The 24932-nt window shown below is 35.7% G+C and overlaps 1 protein-coding gene across 1 annotated transcript; it reads right to left on the bottom strand.

Annotated features, from left to right (window-relative positions):
* Positions 1-312: 312 nt before the first annotated feature.
* Positions 313-24231, bottom strand: POLR1F (RNA polymerase I subunit F). Its single transcript, XM_079152322.1, has 4 exons — positions 23949-24231; positions 19148-19289; positions 2565-2773; positions 313-2142 (listed from the first exon to the last, which is right to left on the bottom strand). The coding sequence occupies exons 1-4, from the start codon at positions 24200-24202 to the stop codon at positions 1734-1736; spliced, it is 1014 nt and encodes a 337-aa protein (XP_079008448.1). The 5' UTR covers positions 24203-24231; the 3' UTR covers positions 313-1733.
* Between the last annotated feature and the right edge of the window lie 701 nt (positions 24232-24932).

Genomic DNA, 24932 nt, shown 5'->3' on the forward strand with positions numbered 1-24932 from the left:
ACACAATTTCACCTATATACTGAAGTTTGAGTATGTCACTACATTAAACCCTGACAACCTAACTTGTTTCAACCTTTTTTCAATCAATATTTCCTTTTAAACAGTATTGTCAAAAGCAATATGAGCCTCATGAACCAATCTTTGTAGAAAAATAAAATGTAAACAGGCTGAATTAACATTTTATTTAACTCATTAAACCAAAAATATAATTTTACCAATATAAAAATGGATATAGTTTATATTCTTTTCTTGTATGTCATAAAAATCTGGTATGTATTTGGTACTGACACCGTATCTCAATTGGGATTAGTCATATTTCAAGGACTAATGCATCTCAACTGTAATGAAAGACACTGTCTTGCACCTTTCCATTGTCTACATCTACTTGTAGGCAATATGTTGTGAGTGGTCTGCCACTTACCAAACTCTATCTTATAGATTAGTTCAAGATATGCCACTAGCAGAATTCACTCATCAAATATTAAATTGTGAGCCTAGTACCATATCTGGTACTAGAAGAATGGCAACAAAAATGGCTGACATGGAAGAGTCAACTGAACCATTTGAGTATTTGCAGATACTAACACAGGTAACAGGAGTGGTCAAGTTTTTGTTTTATAGCATCTGACACAATTAGTAATGTTCTTATTTCCTTACTAATACTGTATGTGTGCATCTGTTTCTCTCACAACACTCCATGAGAGAAGGAGGTACATCTCTCTACCTTGTTTGCCATTACAGCCCTGGTAAATACATGCATACTCACATACTGATTATCCGCCTCAACCAGTTTCTTGTTCATTACTGTGTTTTCCATGAAGTCATAAAACATTCCATTTTTTTCTTAGTAAATATTTTTAAAATAAATTCTTATAACTTATTCCAATGAATAAAAAGTAATTTAGAAATTTCTCACTGGTCAGTGTTCTATTCATCCTATCTTCATCTACCTTCTTCCTCCAACACAAATGAGGCACAAATGAACAAATACAAGGTAAAAGCACTTTCCATCAATTTTCAGAATTAAAATACACATACACCTCAAAGGAAAATGTAGTAAATACTCACTGTTATTCACCAGTCAACAGTGGCATGGTACTCAAGGGGTTTAGAAATTTCAGAATCTCCTTTGGCAATTCATTTTTTTAAGTTAAACAATAGAAAACACTGTATAGCTATGATTAACGAAAATAAAATAAGCAAAATAAAACAGCATAAAATGACTAATGATGAAACCTATTCCAGAGGGAGGAAAAAATCCCAAACTTATTCCTTAATGATAGCAATAACACTGTATTATAAAGTACTTTTGCTAATCTTCAGAGTGCAAAGAAAATCTTATGTGAAAAGCAATGTCTGGAAGAATTCAAGAGTCGAAAATGAGAGCAGCTCTTAACATTTTATTCTGTCTACAATAAAATGGCACTTTAATTATATGGGTCCTATCCAAATTAGTCAGTTTATTTTAGCACAAAACCCCTATAACTCTTCACCAAGTGTTCCCCGTTTTATAAACTGCTGGTATCCATAGCTTTTTTACTTTACAGTACTGGGATAAAACCCAGGGGCACTATACCACTGAGCTACATCCCCAGCTCTTTTTGAGAAAAGGTCTCACTAAGTTGCCCAGAATGGACTCTCAGCCTCCGGAGTAGTTGGGATTACAGTTTGTGCCACCACTCCCAGCACAACACATATAAATCTTTGATCCATCAAATCATATTTAAAATACACTAAAGACAATTATTTTTTCGTTTCTTCTTAGGTGAACATTCTAGAACGGGTGTAAGTTCAGCCTCTTCGCTGTGTTTTCTCTTCTTTCTTTTCTTTTTATGGTCACTTTGGTAACCACTGGAGTCACTGCATTGAAAAACAGGATCCTGATCTTCCTGGTGCTTCTTCTTCTTCTTCTTCTTTTTCTTTGGCTCTTCCTCACAAAGGCCATTCATATTATTACTAACCTGGAGCTCTTCCTCTTCCTTTGGAGTGATGTCTGCAAAATCTGCCAGCTCTGTGGTACCATTATTTACTTCATAAATTTTTGGATCTTTCTTCTTTTTCTTCTTTGGAATTTTTTCAACAGATTCCTCAGTGAGAGTTTCTGTTACGTCTTCAGAAACATCAGGGCACTTGGACTGCAAACTGTAAATTAATGTTAAAACAGTAAATAGCAACAAGCAAAAATGAAGGAATAAAATGAAATCAAGGATATCTCAGTATGTTAAAATTTCCTAAATGAAAGCAACATAAGTACATAACTATGGTATAAATTTCATATATTCTATTGTTTTATCCCTTAGCCTAATAAAATTTAAATTCAGCACTAAATTTAAATTTTAAATGTCAATATTAACTGTTCAATTCTTTGTTTCTATACTACTCCAGAAGTCAAAAACTGGATTCCAAATTTTGGTTTGGTTCAGTTCAGAAAAATTAGGCCACTGAACATTAAACCCAGGATTATTAGTCAAATTAAGGATAATAGAGAGAAAAAAAATACTTTCAATATATCTCAAAGCAATGGAGTTTCCCATTTTAATTTTTTCTTTCAAATATGAACTTACCAAGCAATATTTATTTTTCCTCGAATGCAGAATACTCCAGCAGCATCTGAGTCTAAACGAAATACTTCAAATTCTAATTCATCGCCCACATTTATCTCCAGGGTTTGCCACTGCTCAGTGGACAGATGCTCAGGTTTAGGGATAGAGGCATTAAAACACCCATGTACTAAACAGCCAATGTGGCTAGAAGACACTTTATTAACTGTACCCTGGGGAGAAGGAAAAAAGGACAACATCAAGAAGACACCTAAACAGTTAAAGGGTGAATCAAAATTTTTAAGCTTCAAACTCACTTCAAAGAAAAAATATCAAATTAATGGTATAATTTAATACAGGAAGTTTACCTCAATTACAAGTCACCATCTGCCAAACCCAAACAATGTTAGAGGTTTTAGAAAACACAAACTTTGTAAGTAATTACATGTCAATTGTCTAACAGAATAAACAACTGATCAACTAAGCTACCCAGCCTCAAACAAACACCGTAGACTCTACTGCAGGATTCCCTAGGGAGTAGATTTCTCTATAACCACACTGAAACCAAGCAGAAAATACTCTGATATGATGTATAAATGAAAAGACCTCAAGGCAGGAAACATATGATTTTCATAATAGGATCCACATTACATTTCTATGAACAGACGAAATTTCAAAGTGCATTCTTTAATGTTTCAACTTAGCATGATACGAGCAATTCTATTACATGAAAGTTTTCCCTTTATATGTAGATCTTGGGTATTATTCTTTTGCTAAGTCACAAAAATGTTAAAACTAAAGTGTGTTATGTAATTTTTGAATAAAATGAAACTTCCATAAAACCTTTTCCACTTTCTCACCCAGGAATCAACATATACAAAGAATATGAATGAAAACCCTAAAATATAATTTAAAAATTCACATTTTCTGAAATATAGACCCATAAATAATATTGCTATATATTCAGTACTGTTTAGCATCAAACTATAGTACATCCACAGAATGGAATATTATTCAGCACTAAAAAAGCAATGAGCTATCAAGCCAGAAAACATGGAAGAAACTTACATGCATGTTGCTAAATGAAGAAGCCAATTTTGAAAGTGTGATTCCAAATATATGACACTCTTGAAAAGGCAATGAGACAGTAAAAAAGAGCAGTGGTTTCTAGGGATTAGGAGGGAGAATGGGAGAGATAAACAAGTGAAGCATAGGATTTCTAGGGCAGTGAAACTACCCTGTATGATATCAAATAAATACCAAAATACGTTTGGCAAAACTTATGGATTGTACAACATAAAAAGTGAACTCTAAGGACTTTATTGGAGAGTGGAGTAAGATCCTCTGGCAATTTCTCTCCATGGATAAACCAAGTTGAACAGCTGTTCAAACATCAAACTAAGTTTACAAGAGATAAGAAAATGAGGCAACCATACTGCCTGCTTTTAGTATAACAACAACAACAAATGTATTGAAGGCAGGAAATTCAGAGTTGTTTAAGAGATGCCTCCCAGTGGGGGAGGGAGAGAGAATTAAGTTCAAGCCTTAGGTGAAACCTAGTGCTGTCAAAGCCCCATGACCCCAACATCCAGGCCAGCACCTGTGGACTGAGCTAATGGAAGTGACTTAGGATGGTGGCAAAGAGACTGCCTTATCCCTATCCTCCAACCTTGGGTAGCACAGTGGGGAGCAGGGCAGAAAAGGTAGCACAAGGCTTGTCTCAGAGTCCAGCACCAGACTCACTTCCATAAGACCAAGCACCCCAGTAGCAACTGAAGACCCTGTACACAGGGCAGGGCTCATAAAGCCCCTAAGTCAGCTGTCACATCAGGTAGAGATCTGTGTGCCAGTGGGACAGACCCAAGTTTCAGCCACTTTAGTCTTATAGTGGGCCTTGAGAATACTTTCCCACCTCTAAAAACTGTGAAGAACCCTATGATTGTGAGACTCTGGTGTGACAGTGCTTAGCACCAGCCTTGGTGTCTAGACCACCCATCCCTCAACTCTGTACAGATTTGCTACGCCAGGCCAGTGCTAACAGAGAAGAATCTAGAATTGCCATTGACCCTAGGCAGAGACCTGTGCCCAAGTGGGACAGGCTTATGTTTCAGCCTGCACAACTGCTGGCTACAACATGGGCTTCTGTGCACCCAAGAAAGTGCAGGTTTTTATTGCTATAAAATTCAGGCACAACCCAACTGAGCATCAGAATAGGTGGTCAAAAGTCAGCCTTCACCAACATTACCCCAACCTCAGGTGCAGGAAAGCATGATACAAGACCGCATTTGCCAGATGTAGGACAAGGTAGTAAGGCCAAACCTTTGCCCTGGAACTTAATGCTAGGCTAGAAAAACGCTAACACTGGGCAGATCCTAAAAGAACCATTCTCAAAATGGAACAAATGCCAGATCTTTCAATAGCCAGAAAACATCACCCATCTGAAAGCATCAAGAACTTTCAGGAAAACAAGAACTCAACTCACTCAAAATGTGCCAGAAACTGACAGGGCAATAATCAGTATGGGAGAGATCTCAGAGAATTTTTAACAGTAGTTCTAAGGAAATTCAATGATCTTCAAGAGAAATCAGATAAATGTTCCAATACTGAGAGAAACTTAAGGAGATGGAAGCAATTTAAATTCTTTTTCTTCTTCGTCTTCTTCTTTTTTTTTTTTTTTTTTGGGGGGGGTGCCAGGGATTGCACCAGGGGCACTTAACCACTGAGCCACCAGCACTTTTTTTTAGTATTTCTTATTTAAAGACGGTGTCTCACTGAGTTGTTTAGGGCCTCCATAAATTACTGAACCTGGCTTTGAACTCCAGATTCTCCTGCCTCAGCTTCTAAAACCACTGTGATTACAGGCACAGGTCACCACACCCAGTGCATTTTAAATTCTTGAGCTAAACAATAGTGCAATTAAAAATGCAATACAAAGCATGGACAGCAGGATTGATTAACAGAAGACAGACCATTATGCACTAATAGGAGGAGAAAAGACAAATGATGAAAGCTTACAGGTACTTTGGGACAGAATTTAAAAAACTAATGTTTAGGATATGGGGATTCAAGAAAGACTTCAAAATGCCATGGGGATAGAAACTTATTCAAAGAGATCACTGAAAACTTCCCAAACCTAGAAAAGGATAAAAATATCCAGATACAGGAAGGTCAAAGGTCATCATTCAGATTTAACTCAGTAAGTCTAACTCAAGAAGTTTACCCCCAGATATCTTATAATCAATCCAGCTATCATAGATAAGAGACAAAGATTCTCAAGGCTCTAATAGAAAATGACCATCACAGGAGTACCACAATTTGACTGACAGCATACTTCTGAGTAGAAATCTTATAGGCCAGGAGACTGGCTTGTGATTTTCACTGCACTGAAGGAAAAGAAAAACACAAAAATAACAAAAAACTGGCAACCAAGAAGAGTTTATACCCAGCAAAGCTACCCTTCAGAAGTGAATGATAGCCTTTTCCAGACAAAAGTTGAGATAAATTATCTCCACCAGAACTGCTCTAAAATAAATGCTGAAGACAGTTCTTCAAACTGAAAGACATGAGTATGAAAAAAACATAGAAAGGTATAACACTTGTGAGAGTAAATATACAAATTCAGAATAAGTACAAAGTATAAACCATTCTTTAGTATGAAGATTAAAAAATAAATAGTTTAACAGGCAATACAGAAAGACTGGAGGAATCCAACTGGACTGTTTTCTTCCACCTTGTTCTTTTTTTTTCCTTTTCTTATCCTTACTATCAATTAAGTTGCTATCATTTCAAAACAGCTTCGTATAAGCAAGATTTTTTTATTAGCCTCGTGGTAACACAAAACAAAAATTTAAAAGTCAAAGCAAAAATAACAAGCAAGGAATCCAAACACACTACTAAACTAATTCACTTAACCAACACGACTGTGAGAAAGAAGAAAGAAACTATGACAAAAGTAAAAAACAAGGCATATAATGGCTGTAGTGAGACCTTACTTACCAATAATTACTTTGAATGTAAATGAGTTCCATTCCCCTATTAAAAGAGTGACTAGATTAAAAAAAATAACAGTCAATTATATGCTATTTATAACAAACCCACTTCAATCTAAGGACACACAAAAAGTGAGATGGAAGATCCCCATACAAATGGAACCAAAAGGGGGAAAAAAAGTTGCCATACTAATATCCAATAGACTTTAAATCAAAAGCAATAAAAATAGACAAGGAAAATAGTTGCATAATAAATAATAAATAAAGGGGGTCAACTGATCAAGAAGAAATAACTCTAAATACAAACACATCCAATATCAGAACACCCAAACATATGATGCAAGCATTAATAGACCTAAAAGAAAATGTATACTCCAAAAATTGTTGGGGACTTCTAACACCACACTTTCAGTAATGGACAGACAATCCTGACAGAAAAATAAACATCAGTTACACTGCACCCTAGACTAAATAGATCTAACAGACATCTATGTACACATCCATCCAACAACTGCTGAATACATATTTTTCTCATCAAACACTCTCCTGGATAGGTTATAATAGATTACAAAGCAAGACTCAATTTTTAAAAAATTGAAATATTTGAGTATCTTTTCTGACCAGAATGAAATAAAGCTAGAAATTAATAACAAGAAAAGCTTTAGAAACTACACAAATGCATGGATATTAAAAAACCAATGGATCAAGTAAGAAATCAAAGAAATTTAAAAATTTCTTGAAATGAAAAGAAAATGGACAAACAGACCAAAACCTTTGGAAAACAGAACCATTATTAAGAGGGAAGTTTATAACAATCATTGCCCACATCAAAAAGGTAGAAAGATCTCAGTCTATTACATCGCAAAGAATGCGGAAAAATAACAAAGCGAAATTAGTAGAAGAAAAGAAATTATCAATACAGTAGAAATAAATGAAATGGAAACAAAAAAAATTAAAAAAAAAAAAGAATAAGGAAACAGAGCTGGTTCGGAAACAGAGCTGGTTCTTTGAAAAGACAAACAAAATACACAAAACCAGAACTAGAAAAAGGAAAGAAAGTGCAAATAAATAAAATCAGATTAAAAGGGAACCATTACAATTGATGCCAAAGAAATACAAAAGTTTAGGGATTATTATGAACAACTGTGGCAGCAAATTTTGTAAGTTAAGAAGAAATGAATGAAGACATACATGCTATCAAGACTGAATCATAAAAAAAGTAAATAAATAGGAAACCTGAACGGACCAGTAGCAAGCAGTGAGATTCAATCAGTTAAAAAAACCTCCAATCAAAGAAAAGTCTAGGGTCACATGGCTTCACTTTAAGTTATTCCAAAATATAGAAGAGGAAGGAATTCTTCCAAGAACACTGTATGAGGTCAGCATTATCCTTACACCAAAACTGGATGAGGAGACAGGCAAAAAACTAAGGGCCAATATCCTTGATGAACAAAGATGCAAAAATTTTCAACATAATACTAGCAAATAAAATCAAGTAACATTAAAAAAATTAGTTACTATGAACAAATGGGATTTACTTCAGGGTTCAATGCACGCAAATAAATACATGTGATATATCATAGCGGAATGAAGGACAAAACCCACATGGTCATCTCAACTGATGAAGAAAAGGCATTCAACAAAATTCCATATCTCTTCATGATAAAAACACTGAAAAATTTAGGTATTAAAGGAACATACCCCACCATACCATTTATAATAGGTCAATGGCTAACATACTTAACATGAAAAAATTGAAAACTTTCTTTTTAAGAGCTGGAAAAAGATAAGGATGCCAACTTTCACCACTCTAATTAGACACAGTGCTGGAAGTCCTAGCAAGATTAGGTAAGAAAGAGAAAAGGCATTCAATATGAAAATGAAGTCATCAAATCATGACTGCAGATGACATATTATATGGAAACTCTCAAAAACTGCATCAAATAAAATTAGAATTTCTAAATATTCAGCAAAGATGCAGGGCAGAAAATCAACATACAAAAATCAGTAATATTGCTATACGCCCACAGTGAATTATCTAAATAGATATCGAGTAAGCAGTACCATTTACAATAGTTACCAAGAGGTAAATAAAACACCTAGAAATAAAGAAGTTGAAAGATTTGTACAATGAAAATTATAAAATACAAATGAAAGAAATTTAAGAAGTGGAAAGACATCCTTTGTTCACCGATGGGAAGAATTAATAATGTTAAAATGTCCATACTAATCAAAGTGATTTACAGACTCAATGTAATACATATCACAATACCAATGGGACTCATCACAGAACTGGAAGAAACAACTCTAAAGTTTATATGGAACCACAAAAATTTCCCCAAATGGTCAAAGACATCCTGAAGAAAAAGAACAAACCAGGAGGCATTATACTACCTGACTTCAAAACTTACTAGAAGTCTATGGTAATTAAAATATCATGGTATTGGCATAAAAATAGACTAATGGAACAGAATTCACCCTAAATGTAAACCCATGCACATGCAGCTAATTAATTTTGAACAAAGGTGCTAAGAATATGCACTGGAGAAAGGTCAGAGTTTTCAATAAATGGTGCTGGGAAAATTGGATAAAAAAATAAAGCTGACACCTATTATGGGTTAAAAAGATTAAGTCAAAATGGATTAAAGACTTAAATGTGAGATGAAACTATGAAACTACTAGACAAGAGGAAATGCTTCAGGACCTTGGAACAAAAAGACCTCCAAAGAACAGGAAATAAAAGTTAAAATAGGAAAATGGGATTACATAAAACTAAAAGACTTCTGCACAGCACTCAAGAGTCCTACAAAGTGAAAGAAAACATTTGCACTGTATACATCTCTCAGACTTATGTATAAGTAAATCCAAAACCTCAATAGCAAAAAAGTCAAATAACCCAATTTAAAAATAGGCAAAAATCTAAACACATTTCTCAAAGGAAGACCTACAATCAGCCAACAAGTACATGAAAACAAATGTTCAACATCACCAATCATAATGTAATTCAAACCAAAACAACAGAGACATCATCTTACTCCACTAAGTCCTAATATCAAAGCCACTAATTAGTGCTGGTGAAGATGAGGAGAAAGATGCCTTACACAGTGTTGGTGCAAATGTAAATTAGTATAGCCATTAAGGAAAACAGTATGAAGTGTCCTCAAAAATAGTAAACAGAACTCCCACATGATCCAATAATCTCAATGCTGGGTATATATCCAAAGGAAAGGAAATCTGTATGAAGAAGAGAACACTGCACTCTTATGTTCACTGCAGCACTATTCACAATAGCCAAGAAATGGAAAACAAGTGTCCACAGGTGGATGAATGCATAAAGTAACACAATATTTCAATGTGTACACAATGGAATACTATTCAGTCATAACAATGAAATCCTGTCATTTGGGAAACATATGGAACTGGAAATCAACACACTAAATAAAGGACAGAGAGACAAATGGAGTCTAAAAAAGTTCATCTCACAAAAGTTGAGAATAGAATGGTAGTTATCAGAGGCCAGGGAAAGGGTGATCAATGGGTATGAGTTACAGTTAGATAGGAACAAGCAGCTCTGGGGTAAAATTACCTATGGTAACAATGTTTTGTATATTTCATAAAGGTAGAAAGGACTTTGAGTTTTTACCCAAGACAATAAATGAGGAGATAAGTATGTTTAACCTGATTTATGCATTATGCAATGTATTCATGCATTGAATATTACATGGTACCCCATTAACATGTATGACGTTTATGTTTTTGTTATCAGTGTAAAATAATACAAAATCTGGGGATCTCAGTTAGTAATAGTGTCTATACTGGCTAATAAATAAAACAAATACACTTCTCTACTGCAAGATGATGTCAATAATAGGGGAAACTACTTTGCGGGGGCAGGGCATATATGGGAAGTCTGCATCCACTCAATTGTTCTATAAAAAAGTACATTCAATCAATTTTAAAAATTCAACAAAATGAATATATTTTGAATATGAGTCTGGAACAACTGAACAGCCACAGTAGGAAGAAAATGGATTTCAAGGCCTACCTTACATTACATAGGAAAAAAAGAATAAAAAACTGATCACAGAGCCAACTGTCAAAGCTAAAATTAAAAAGCTTCTAGAAGTTTTTTAAAAGAATATTTTCACAAGTTAGGGATGGATGGATTTCTTTGCTAAGACCCAGAAGCAATAATCACAAAAGTATAAAATGACAAATTGAATCTCATCAAAATTAAGAGCTTCCATTCATCAAGTGGTACCATTAAAATGAATAAATAGGCAAATCAACAGAGAATATACATAATTTCTCTGAAAAAAATTTCAATCAAGACTAAAAAGAACTACAACTCAATAAAAACAGAAAAACCCAATTAAAAATAGCCAAAGGCATTTTTCTTCTCCCAGGATCCTTCTTTGGTCTTCCATGTTGGGCTCTGCTGTCCCAAAATAGTAGTGTCCAAAAAGCACACATGGGAATCCCAAAACAAAGAGGGAGGAACACTGAGCTACAACAGAAGAGTTGCTCTATGTGTGGAACAGGAGGGTTGACTCATTCTAGAAAACTTTCCCTGTTCCCTGTGATTCTTAACATTGCATCCCTACAAAACCCTCCAGTACAATGTTGAATAGAAATGGTAAAAGTAAGGGGCTCTTCAAGATGGTCAAATAGAGGCACCTAGCACTCACCTGCTCCTCCAAAAAGGAACCAAAACAAAAGGTGTACAGTTACATATTGAGGTGACTAATCATGACAGCAGTGGAAATGAACAGAAGAAAAACATACCTTTTAAGATCCAGAGACCTGAAACAGCAGCACAGTAAGAGAAACAAGATATCTGGGAACCAGCTGGGGGAGGGAATTCTTAGATCTGGAGGGGTAAAGGTAAAAGAGTCCCAGTAAACTCTATTAGCAAGGATAAGGGGAATCGTAGTTACTGAAAAATTTCACAACCCTTAAGAGGCTTGCAGTCTACTAGGTAAAAAAGCTGATATATCTGCACAGCAACCTGGCTTTGGATAAAGAATTTGCATCTCAGGGAACCCCTAGGGTACAGCAGTCAGGAGTAATCTTGAAAAACCTATTATCTGAATTTGGAGTGCTCTAAGAGTCAGAAATCCCTGCATAACACCATCTTTGGAAACCCACAGATATTCCACTTATGTGGCTCAGTAGGTAGGTGCTTCATGACCCAAACCCAGTTTAGTACAGTGACTCTGACAAACCTGCGGGGAGTACTACACCACGGGGAAATGGACTGTTGTGACACAAAATGGAGGGAAACAGAGGGTTATTCAACCTTCAAGAACTGGGAATCAGGGGGCCGACCTCTAAGACCAGGTGTGTGCAGTTCCATGACATGCAATGTCTAAAGGTAGTCAACCACCCAGTTCCTGACACCCTTTCCCTAGGGTAGTGCTTGTGTGCCTGTAACCAACAAAGTTAGGAAGGAACTCTGGTTCCACTACTCCTCTATCCAAAGAGACCTGGAGAGAAGTCCTGAGTAATATCTCTGCTCCTGTCACATTGCCCCCAAAATCACAGCCTAATAATGGCTGGAGAGAAACCTTGCCTGGTGCTGGATGCATTCTACTCCCTTGCAAACACTCCAGCTGATAGGAGTTTTGCCCAGCTTTAGTCTGGCTCAATCCCTAGCAGGCATAAGGTTCAAAGAACGGAGGGAGAAAAAGAACTCTGGCCTTTGCTCTGTCCCCAGAACTGTGGAGCTTAGGGGAAGGGTTGAAGGTTTTGCACCTGGGTGTGTATACCCACAGTAGCAGCACAAAGGAACAACATAACTCCTTGTATCAACACCTACACGGGTCCTCACCATAGGCTGCATGTAAGTGACACAGGGGGTGCTGTGATTTCATTCTCCACCTCCCTCTGAAGTATGTGGGCCTGCACCACTGTCCAGAAAAAGGGCAAGTGCTTCAGGCCCATGACCAGTATTGGCGCAGGCAGTGCCAGAGACCCTTATAAGTAACAGAGCCAATAAACAGTTCCAGAGGAAACCCCCAGTCCCTGAGAGGTGTCACCACTGCCATTGTAGGAGTAGTCAAGCAGGGTATACCCCACATATTCTGCTGGCTATACCATACCTGCCTAAACTGCTAGCGTCCCCAATCCTGATAGACAGTGAGTATTTCAGATTTGAATACATTATACACTGCGCCCAAATTCACTGATCAAAGAAACAAACCCCATTATAGTACCCAACTAGCAATAAGGTCAACACTGCATAACAAAACGATACCTCAAGACACATAGGAGAAAGCTAGTTATTAAGAAGACCATCCCATAAAAGTAGTAAAGATTCCATCAGATGTATAAATCTCAAAATAGGAATACAAGAAATATAAAAGAAGGTAATATGACACCTCCTAAAGATCATAACTTCCTAGTAACAGATTTCAGAGACATCAAAATAGATGAAATGCCTAGCAAAGATTTCTAAAGAGTGATTTTTAGGAAATTTAATGAAATCCAAGAGAATACAAATAAAAAGTAAAATGAAATTAAGAAGACAGTTCAGGACATGAATGAGAAACTCTGCAAAGACATTTTGTGTTTTTTGTTTTTTTTTTTTTTTTGTGATGCTGGGGATCGAACCCAGGGCCTTGTGCATGCAAGGCACGCACTCTACCGACTGAGCTATCTCCCCAGCCCAGCAAAGACATTTTGAAGAGAACCAAACAAATCTCAGAAAAGTTAAGTCAAATAAAAAATTCAGTCAAAACTCTCAACAATGTCTGGATCAGGCAGAAGAAACAAAGAATATCAAAGCTTGAAGACATTTTCAAACTATCACATTCAGATGCAAACAAAACAAAAACAAAGAATGAAGAAAGCATTCAAGATCTTTAGGCCACCATTACATGATTAAACAACTGCATCACTGGTACACCCAAAGGGAAGAAGGTTAAAGGCATAGAAAACCAGTCGCATGAAAGAGCAACAGAAAACCTCCCTCATCTTGGGAAAGACGTGGGCATCTAGATACATGACACCAAATAACAAGATCAGAAAATCTCCTCACCAAAACATAATAAAATCAAATTTTCAAGAGTACAAGACAAAGAAATTTCAAAAATCTGCAGGAGAACAGTTCCAAGTTACATTCATGGGTAACCCCACTGATGAATAGATTTCTCAGCAGAAAACCTATAGGCCAAAAGGACATGGACTAATGTTTTTCAAGATCTAAAAGAAAACCACTAGTTAACAGGATTACTATACTCAGTATAGCTTTCATTCAGAAATGAAGAAATAAAGACATCTGAAGATAAACAAAACGGAAATCATGACCACCACACCAGACTTACAATGCTTGAGTCCTACACCCAGAAGTGAAAGACTAGCATCAAGATAGCAGTGAAAGTACAAATCCTGTTAGAAGAGTGAGACACAAAACAAATATAAAACAACCAAATATCGGGGCTGGGGAGATAGCTCAGCTGGTGGAGTGCTTGCCTTGCAAGCACAAGGCCCTGAGTTCAATCCCCAGTACCGCAAAAAAAAAAAAAAAAAAAAAAAAAAACAACCAAATATCACCAATATGAAAAAAAATCATAAGACGCGAAGAAACTAACAAAGAATACCCAAAATAAATAGAAGAAAAATCAACAAAATCACAGGAATTTCAATAATTTTTAATAGTAACTCTAAATGTAATGGACTTAATTCTTCCATTAAAAGATAAGGGCCAACTGAATGGATTAAAAAACAAGACTCAACAACATTCAGTCTATAAGAAGCACTCCTCACCAGAAAAGACAAAGAATGAAAAATGTTATTTGTAGCAAATGGAATCCTAAAACAAGCAGGTTAAGCTATACATCAGACAAAACAGATCTTAATACAAAAATAGTAAGAATATACAAAGAAGGATATAAAATGATCCAAGGACCAATTTGTCAAGAAGATATAAGGATTATTAATCTATATGCACTTCATGTGGGAGTACCCAGTTTTATAAAATGCTCTAAGGCCTAAAGGGACAGACTGGTTCCAATACAGTAATGATGGGGAATTTCAATACCCTACCATCACCAATGGTTAGATCAACACAGTAATATCACAGTTAAACTATATTACAGTTGAAAGGGACTTGACATTTATAGAACTCTATCCAACATCTACACGGTACACATTCATCAACACAAGGAACATTCTCTATATCATATATTAGGCCACAAATCAAGTCTTAAGAAATTCCAAAAAAATTAAAATCATTTCCTCTATCTCTTATGATCACAATGGAATGAAACTAGAAGTTAACAAGAGAAATATAAGAAAAATTATACAAACATGTGAAGACTGAACAGCATATTTTTGAGTGAGTGAACAGTGGGCCATTAAAGAAGTCAGAAGGAAAATTTAAAAATTCCTTGAAACACATGAAAATGGAAACAGAACATAACAAAACTTGTGGGATAAAGCAAAAGCAGTACCAAAAGGAAAGTTTACAGCAATGACTGCCTACATAAAAAAAGTATAGGAAGATTTCAAATAACTTAATGAGGCATCTCGAGTACTTAAGAAAGACCAAACCAAACCCCAAATTAGAAGGAAAGAAATAGAAAGATCTGAGTAGAATAAATGAATTAAGAGTATAAAAGAACAATATGAAGGACTCATATTTGACAAAACTTTAGCCAGAGTAACCAAAAAAAAAAAAAAAAAAAAAGCGTGCAAGAGAAAAAGAAAAAGGAGAGATTATAACTGATACTACAGAAATTCAAAAGGGTCATTAGGGATCACTTTGAAAAACTATATTTTGACAAACTGGAAAATCTAGAATAAATGTACAAATTCCTGGGCATATATGACCAGCCAAAATTAAGGACATAAAAAGTCTAACAGATCAAATATCAAGTCATTTGATTAAATCATTAATAAAAAGTCCCCCCATACAAAAGTCTAGTACTGGATGGCTTTACTGCTGAATTTTAACTAAAAAAAAAAAAAAAAAGAAAAAGAAAAAAACAAAAACTACTCCAAATATGACTGAAGAACACAGATATGAAAATTACCAAGAAAATACTAGCAAACTGAACTCAATGGCACATCAAAAAGATCAAAAACTATGAGCAAGCTGGTTTCATTATAATGATGCAAGAATGGCTAAACATATGCCAGTCACAAATGTAATCCATCACATAAAGGTCTGAAGGAGAAAAAAATCATTCAGTCATCTCAATAGATATAGCAAAAGCATTTCATAAAATTCAAGATCTCTTCTTGAAAAAAGTCCTGGACAAACTGGATACAGAAGGATCTCCGCATCTAATAAAATAAAGGCTATGTATGATAAACCCATTGCCAAAAACATACTGAGTTGGGAAAACCGGAAAGCATCTCCTCTAAGATCAAGAACAAGACAAGGGTGCCCATTCTCACCACTCTCATTCATCATACAGTACTAGAAATATTAACAAGAGCAATTAGACAAGAAATGAAAGAGATACGAATAGAAAAGGAGGAAGTCAAATTATCCTTTTGTAGATTATATGATTCTATACACCAAAAAACCTAGGCTCCACCAAAATACCATTAAAACTGATAAATAAGAATTCAATAAAGCAAGAGGATTCAAAATCAATATTCAAAAATCAGTAGCTATTCTATACACCAATGAGTTTGCTGAGAAAGAAGTCATAAAAGAAATAGCAGTCACAATAATCCCCTCTCCAAAACAATAAAAACAATCTAGGAATGAACATAGGGAAGTAAAAGATTGTTATTATGAAAATTAAAAAAAATAATAATAAACTGAAGAAAGTGAAGGAGACACTAAAAGATGGAAAGACTTCCCTATGTTCATGGGTTGAAAATTATTTTTTAAAGGAACTTATTACTCAAAGTTATCTACATATTCAATACAATTGCATCAATCATCAGTCACATTCTTCGCAAACTAGAAAAAAAATCCTAAAATATATATGAATGCATAAAAGACCCTGAATAGCCAAAACAATCTTGAGCAAAAAGAGTAAAGTTGGAGGTATCATAATATCTCATTTCAAGACATATTAAAGAGTCATAATAACAAAAACAGTATGGTATTAGCATAAAAAGAGACATAGATCAACGTTAACAAAATAGAGGATCCAGTAATAAACCCACACATCTACAAGCCAACTGATTCTCAAGAAAGATGCCAAAAACAAACACTGAAAGAAGGATAGCCTCTTTAACAAGTGGTACTGAGAAAAATGGATATTCATAAGAAGATGCAAGCTTGATGCCTATCTCTCACTCTGTACAAAAATCAATTCAAAATACATCAAAGACCTTAATCCAAGATCTAAAACTGAAACCAATAAAGGAAAACATAGGGGAATCACTTGAAGATACTGGTACACACAATGAATAGCTACTACCAAAAAACCAAAAGAAAAAATCCTGGCAAAGATGTGGAGGGAAAGAATCTTACCCACTGCTGGTGGGAATGGAAACTAACAGACACTATACAAAACAGCAAGAAGGTTCCTCAAAGTAAAACAAAAACAATTACCATATGAGGGCTGGGGTTGTAGCTCAGTGGTACAGTGCTAGCCTAACACATGTAAGGCACTGGGTACAATCCTCAGTACCACATTAAAAAGTAAATAAATAAAATAAAGATATTGTATCAATCTACAACTAAAAACACTTTTTTAAAAAATTACCATTATGATCCAGTGATCCCACTCCTAGGTATAAACATGTAACAAACATAAAGTTCAGCATGTAAGAGAGATACCTGCATGTCCATGTTTACTGTGGCACAATTCACAATACCTAAGATATGCAATCAGTCTAGGTACCTGTCAACAGATGAATGGATAAAGAAAATACGGTATATGTACAAAGTGAAGTAGTATTCAGTCATAAAGAATGAAATCCTGTCATTTGTAGCAGAACAGGGATGTAACTAGAGGACATAACATTAAACAAAATAAGCCAGACACAAAAAGACAAGTTTTGAATTTTCTCACATATGTGGAAACCAAAAACTAACAAAACAAAACAAAAATAATTTTAAAAAGACTTAAAAAAAGAAAAGGAAAAAAAAAAATCCACCTTAACCTGAAAGTAGAATAGAGACTACTAGAGACTAGGAAGGGTGTCAGTCCCAGATTAAAGGATGCAGAGCAACTAGAAGTAATGAATGGGAAATAAGTTGATAATACTTTTTCAAAAAATTAAAAACACATTTACCTTGCGACTCAGCATTTCCACTTCCACTTATACACTTGATAAATATTAAAATGTGTACAGAATAGCTTTATTCTTAATAGTCCTAGACTAGAAATAAACCCAATGTCCATCAATGAAGATAATCAAACTATGATATACTCACAAGACAGCACAAAATTAAAGTGACTATTGTTTAAACTACTGTCACAATAAACAGTATGGATGAAATTAAAAAACATGTCTACAAAAAGTAGCCAGATTTTAGAAGAGTATGAGTTAACTGTGCAAATATGGAATTACAGAATGAGCAAAACAAATTAATGATACAAAGTATCAAAACAGCATTTGTATCTGGGACAGAGGGAACTGAAGAGGCAGGAGCATAAGGGTCCTTTCAAGGATATGGAATGATATGTGGAACTGCCAAAATTCATGATTTGTGCATGTTATTATATGTAAATTATATCTAATTAGAAACAAAAAATTGAAAAAAGTGGACAAAAGTATTTGAGGACTGAATCTTGTCTGTACAGAATAAATAAAAGGGACATTTTCACTTTTGTACTTTCTGTACAATTTTAATGTTACTTCCATATACATCTTCACACTTAAAATGATTATTTACAAAAAAGCAGATAGAAGTCTGGGAATTAATATGTACAAATCTCCTGCCAACTTTACTAGTATGAAGTCCACGACACTATTCCTAATGTTTTAATTGCTACTAAAAAAATTTTAAAAATTGAAATTTCTTGTGAATTTTGTCATAGTGAAATGTGATCTATATTTTTATTAACAGTGCTGATGGTTAACAGTTCTTATCTACTAAATATACATATACAGATATATGAATATAAATATACATAAACCAACATATATATACAAACAGATCTGATGGTGGAAGAGCAAGTAAAGAGGATAAAAGATACATATTTCAACAGATTTCACATCAATTTCTCCATTTCCATGGTCTAGAAAACTGGAAGATCTACACAGAACCTCCACTTTCTTGGCATTGACTGACTGCCCTATCCTGTTATTCATTTGTTTTCATTACTTGCCTGACTCCACAGCCATATGAATGCCTGTTTCTTATGAAAGTATACTACTTGAATCCTTTATTAAGACAAGATATTTGGGTAGAATTGAGGAATTTTAAAGTATTGCTATTTTTATCCCTCAAGATTACCCTAAGGACTTTGCAAAAAAATGGAAGAATGAAAGAAAGGAAAAAAAGAAAAAAATCAACTGGATAGGTCACGTACTGTGCACCCATGCGTTTTACTAGGATGGAGTATACATACTCAACTTGACTGAAATGATATATTTTTTCTTTTAAAATAATCTTTGTTTATTCACATTATTTAGGTCTCTTTAAAGTTTCCCAAATTACAAAATTATTCCAAGAAAGCTAAGAAAAAATGATATACATACCATAAGCTTTTGTCCAGGTTCAGGGCTAAAAATAACAAAATCAGCTTCAATGTTAAGATGAATGTGTCCTTGATCATCATATATATCTCCCAGTTCACCCACAACTTTGATGTTATCATATGCAATAGGGACACCTAAAAGACTTAAAAAAAAGAAGAAAATGATGCCTTTTACCTTTCTATAAATTAAGCCATTATGATACTGATTAGATATTCTAAGAACCCAAAAAGTGTACGTGTCCTAAATATATCACCCATGTCAAAAGCATAGCAGTATATGTTTAGTCTGTAACAACTCCTCATCAGTTCCACTTCACCAAAAGGTTCCAATGTGCTGGTTAAGTTAAAATGATTATTCAAGATAAACTATTCAGAAACAAAAGGTCCATTTATGTACCAGCAATAAATTGACCCTTCTTCCTTATTTGCTACCTATTTGAATTAATCAAGCTAGAAAGAGAAATAATGGAAATTGGCAAGAAAAATGTATATGCTTTTTTTTTTAACTGAACAGGTAATATTGATATTATCCAATATGATTAAATTTCTGTACTTGATAGCATATACGGTTAAAGCTGAAGCCCCTGAATACTATAGCCAATAACTTAATACAGAAAAATCTCAAACTGCGACTGTTGCTAGTAAATGGAAATTTTAAAACACACAACTATATCATTTATTAAGAAACTGACTTTGACACTCTACACATTTCAGAGTCAGGATTAGTTGACAACTATTATTTCAAAATATCATTTTTTAACTATGAAGGATAAAAACGTGGCTGCTTTTACTACTACACCCGCTACTTGAAGGAAACTTCCCTAACTTTTCAAGGCAAACCTGAAATCACTCTTTTAGTATAAATTTATCACTGTTCTTAACCTAATTTTATTGAAACTATTTGTACGTGTTTGGATTTTACAAACACTTTAAGGCTATTAGCGGCAGAGAATTGTGTGTGTGTGTGAGACAAGTTTCCAGCATGATTCACAAATAATAAAAGAATTTATCCCTAACAGATTTTTAGTAAAATAGCCACAACTCCCAAGAAAGGAACTATAGTAATTACCAAATTAGAAAAATCAAACTCAGAGATTAATTTAGGAATGCCCTTTTTAGTTTTTACTTTATGCATGTAGCTTTCTTCATAAGGAACCAGCAATTATCACTCAGACTATCTTATAGTTGCTGAAAACAGTAAGAAGGAAGGAAAAATTAATCGCTAAATGACAGCAAAAAAAATTTATAACCTTGTTTCCTTTAATCAAAGCTTCCTCTCTCTACTACAGAATGATTTTCAAGTGGAGAATACCGCTGTTTCCTGAAAGGCACTTGGGAATTTTTGGGACCATTCATGTTTGCTACAAACACTGCAAAGAGGAGGGAAGGGAAAAAGTCTGTTATGCACAGGACAGCCCTGTACAATGATGAAATATCCTAGCTCTGCATGACTTTTGAGTAAAGAGATGAGCTTGTTTATAAATAGTTGGGCACAGAATATAACTTTAAAAGTAAATGTATCAACATAAAATCATCTTTGCATGGTTTAAATAAAATATAAAATTTCTAGGAATGGAGTAATAAGCAAGTTGAAGAGACTGTTTCATGTAGCACTTTATAAGAATTACTCAACCATTTCAGAAAAACATTATGACTGAAAATATTATGTGTTATCTGAGCTATCAATGCAAAATGTCTACATCAATCCAAAGCTTTAGCTGTCACATTCACGATAATCCTCAGGAATAAGTGAGGGAGGCATTAAACTTCTTTAGTTTTTTTCAGATAGTCATGTTAGATATTCATGTTCAGATAGTCAGAACACCATCATATTGAAACATTTTATTGTATTAAGAGTACTATATAGATTTTTTTTTTTATTGTGTAGGCAGGTTATATTTATCTTTAAATTTGATTTCAGTACAGTAAAGAATGTTTTCACAATAGTGAAGATGGTATTGCAAACTATTGCTTACAAAAGGGAGGTACTAAATCCTATAGGGTTCAGGGCAATGATCAGGGATTGTATGATAGAGCCTAAGGACAAAGGATTTGTGTAAATCCATCAAAGCTTTGAGAAAACAACTCATTTAACTTACTAAAAATCACCAGATATGCAAAGACAGATTCCCCAACACTACATATCTTTTCCTCTTTTACTTTTGTATTCCAAAAACTATCCTAAGTAGATGTCAGAACAGAGTGACAACCTCACATGAGAGATTAGAGAACAATTCAATCAAGTTTAAGGGATGCTTAGATTGAACTTTCATTTAAGACTTCTCTCAAACTACTGGAAGAGAACATATGATTTGTCCCTTTTCTTTCTCCCTGAATGGCTGCTCAAAGGTACAACTTAGCCATAAGTTATAACGTGATTTTTAAAAACTTTCTTAACTTTCTCTAATTAGACAGTCCAAATTTGAAATGTGATACCTTTAAAAAAAAAAATCCTGTCACTGGGAAAGAAAGGAAGTCTACCAAATAGGAGATGACTTAAACACAAACCGCAAAAGCACTTCTCAATTCTCCTTTTCTCAGACTTTCAACAAAGAAAAGTAAGTCCTACTGATGCTACAGGATGGTCAATGAGACTAAAAACAAACTACACATGATAAATGGTGGATGTGACACTATTATAATTCCCAATATAGTCAATGTTCTATCCCTCATTAGTAATGTTTAGTTCAATGTGTGATGCCTAATCATCACTCAGGAGTAATGGTGGCTCCTACTGGACAACTCTGGGAGACTTTCCCCTATTTTGTCAAATGCAGGAGGTACATGGATACAGACAGCAACAACACAGCTGCTTACATTTCCATGTTCTATGACCACCCTGTATATTCTTAAATCTCTCAAATCTATTCTCTTTAATCACTGTTCTCTTAGGTAACTGTAACAAACTCTTAACTGATCTCCTTGTCAACTGTCTCATCCTATTTAAAAAATTGTACAATGCTGAAGTGCCATTTCTTTAACTGCAAACCTGATTACATCCCAGGAACTTCAGATATGTACTATTCTCTCAAGGGTATGCCATGCCTCTGAGTTGGAGGGAGGATAATAAGGGATGAAAAGAATCACTATGCTTAAAGAGCAGAAGAAACAAAATTGAACCAAAAAATAAACAGAACAACAGCAACAAAACTGGTAAAGGCAGAAAGGAAGAAACAAAATGGCCATCCTCCTAGTTAACTCCCATTCCTGTCTTTGACATTCTGTTCTCCAATTCCATGGCACTCAATACCTTTCCTCTGATACAAGCCTTTTTCTAGCTACACAGTACGTACAGTTCTCTGACCAAAGCATACTAGTTTACATTAGTACCCATTTAGTCATTTACTCTGTCTGGAATGCTACCATCTCAAAGTACCCTCTTCCAACAAGTTGTTCTCCAAGGTCACAAGATCCAACTAACAATCCCTTCTTTTACTGTAACTTCAATCCCCAAATTTTAGATTTCTGCCAAATTTTGACACTTCACTAGATCTATATGGCTTACATTTATATCTGTATTAGAGGATATAATAAAACTAGGCTCCTTGAAACTAGGAACTTATTTTTTTGGTTTAATATCATGAGTTCCTAGTATATACACTATAGACATCCAAGGGTGTGTGTGTGTTGGTGCTTAGAAGAAGCTGTATATTCTAGATATGCTTGATTCTCAATGGGGGTGGAGTGAGGGATGTCCGGAATCCTAGGAGGAAGTGGTAAATTATAGATAACTTGTCTAAGGAAATTCCTACAATTCTAAGGGTTTGTAAAATTGCTATAGGAAATCATAAATCCCAGTAGAATCTGTTCACCCGAATTTTAGAACCTGTCTTTTGAGGCAACATAGTTCAGACAAATGTTAGGGCACATACTCTCAACTTCTAATTCTCAGTTTTCAAGTTACTTTTGATAAATGTAAATGCACCAGTTTGTTTTGTTTTTCTGCCAGAGCAACAAGTTCTCCAGTTAGAATGAATGAACTTTCTATTCTTAAAAATAAAACAATTAGCCGGGCATGGTAGCCCAGGTCTGTAATCCCAGCTGGGGACGCTGAGGCAGGAGGATCATGAGTTCAAAGCCAGCCTCAGCAATACCAGGGTCCTTAGCAACCCAGTCCTTAAATAAGCACATACACACAAAAAAAGGGCTAGGGATGTGGCTCAGTGGTTGACTGCCCTACGTTCCACCATATGTATGTATGAATGAATGAATGAATGAATGAATGAATGAATAAAACAAACAGTATTTCCCTCATTCCCGATCAGGTACAAAAGAGAATCGCGGGAAATTACCAGATCCAAAACAAACAACAAAAACCGACCATCGTATTTTACTCCGAAAACGGTTGTACAAATACTTATGTGCGATCTTCTATGGAATGAGAGAGAATCTACTTAAGTACTATTACCAACTCTTCATTGTCAAATGAAGGGCTAAATGAAACCTTCAATGTCAAAGAAAATTCCGTCTACTGGGTCTCTAGACACCTGGTCTATTCTCATGTCCACACCTGGAGCGAGTTTTTCCACTGCTTCAGTCGACACTTTCCTGTAAGTTTTCTTTACTGCCCAGAAAAGGACCCTGAAGAGATCTCGACCTGGATGCTACAGGCCATGAAGGGCGGACCACAACTACAATCTCTCCATACTACGCTCGGGTGGGGGTGGCCGGTGCGACCTTTACCACTTCTCCTCTTTTCTGCTGCGCCAGTAGCATGCCGTTCCCGTACCCCAAAGAAGGGGCTACCATCTACGTTACCGCGTGGTTGGCTTTGGAGAAGGAAAAGGCAAAAAGGCCCGTACCTCTCGGAATAGCGCAGGAGTTCAGCATCTAGTTGCTCTCGGATACCGGTGCGTTTCCTGTTGAGGTAGCGGGGCGACAGAGCAATGTGCCGTCGATGCGGCCCGGCCACCAGGCAGGAATAACGGCTATTCACCAGAGCACAAGCAGCAGCATAAGTGGGCAGCTCCAGGCAAGGTACGACACCGGCCGGTCCTACCACCGGCCCCTCGGAGGCCGCCTTGGGCCGCGGAGACTCAGAGCAACCAGCAGCCATGCGGCTGGTTACCTTCCCCTCGGCGCGCACCACTGACGCAAGCATAACCGCCTTTCCTCCGACGCCCGTTTCTACGTCATCCACCAGCTACCACGCCCCTAGAACTTTTCTCTCCTTTCGCTGCATTATGCACGTTTGACCGGCAGGGGGCAACCGTTTTTGTTTTGTTTTGTTTTGTTTTGTTCATCCCCGCGTTTGGAGGACCGTGCTAAGAGCCTGTGGTTGTCTGTACTGAGCATGCGCCAGGGTTTCTTTGTAAGGGAGGCAAACGTTTTTCCACAAACTCCTCAACGGATTTAGTATGTAGATTAATGAGATTGCCCACTTTGATCATTTGCAATAGTAGCGTGTTTTGGTAGAATGTTTCAAGCTTGAACTATTCAATAATATATGAAAAAATACAATGGAGTATAGTCCACGCAGTAAACCAAATCTTTTACAGCAACTCTCAGACCTCAAATGCAGTTATCTGAACGAGTACCCTCTCCGATCTAACGTTATTTCTCATTAGGCCAATCATTTAATTAGAAAATCCTCCCACTTTTCCAGTTGTCTAAGCCCAGCTATGATCTTCAGGTCTCTCTTGTGCCCCCAAACACCAAATCAGCCCAAAGTAAAAACCACAGCTGTATTTGTGCAGTTCTGTGTTCACGCAGTCAGAACTACAAAAGTCCTTTCCTGTCTATGAAAGGTTAACTTGTTGATCAAAAGCATACCCAGAAGCAGCCTG

This window comes from Sciurus vulgaris (assembly GCF_902686455.1).
Source record: "Sciurus vulgaris genome assembly, chromosome: 8".
Classification (NCBI taxonomy): Eukaryota; Metazoa; Chordata; class Mammalia; order Rodentia; family Sciuridae; genus Sciurus; species Sciurus vulgaris.

What these genes read in the sequence shown, in the direction of transcription:
- POLR1F (XM_079152322.1), bottom strand. Translation starts at nt 24,202, where the DNA reads ATGGCTGCTGGTTGCTCTGAGTCTCCGCGGCCCAAGGCGGCCTCCGAG. An exon ending in CTCCTGCGCTATTCCGAGAG is followed by an intron (nt 19,290 to 23,948) that starts GTACGGGCCTTT and finishes CTTTTTTTTAAG; the next exon opens with TCTTTTAGGTGTCCCTATTG. An exon ending in GGAAAAATAAATATTGCTTG is followed by an intron (nt 2,143 to 2,564) that starts GTAAGTTCATAT and finishes ATTAATTTACAG; the next exon opens with TTTGCAGTCCAAGTGCCCTG.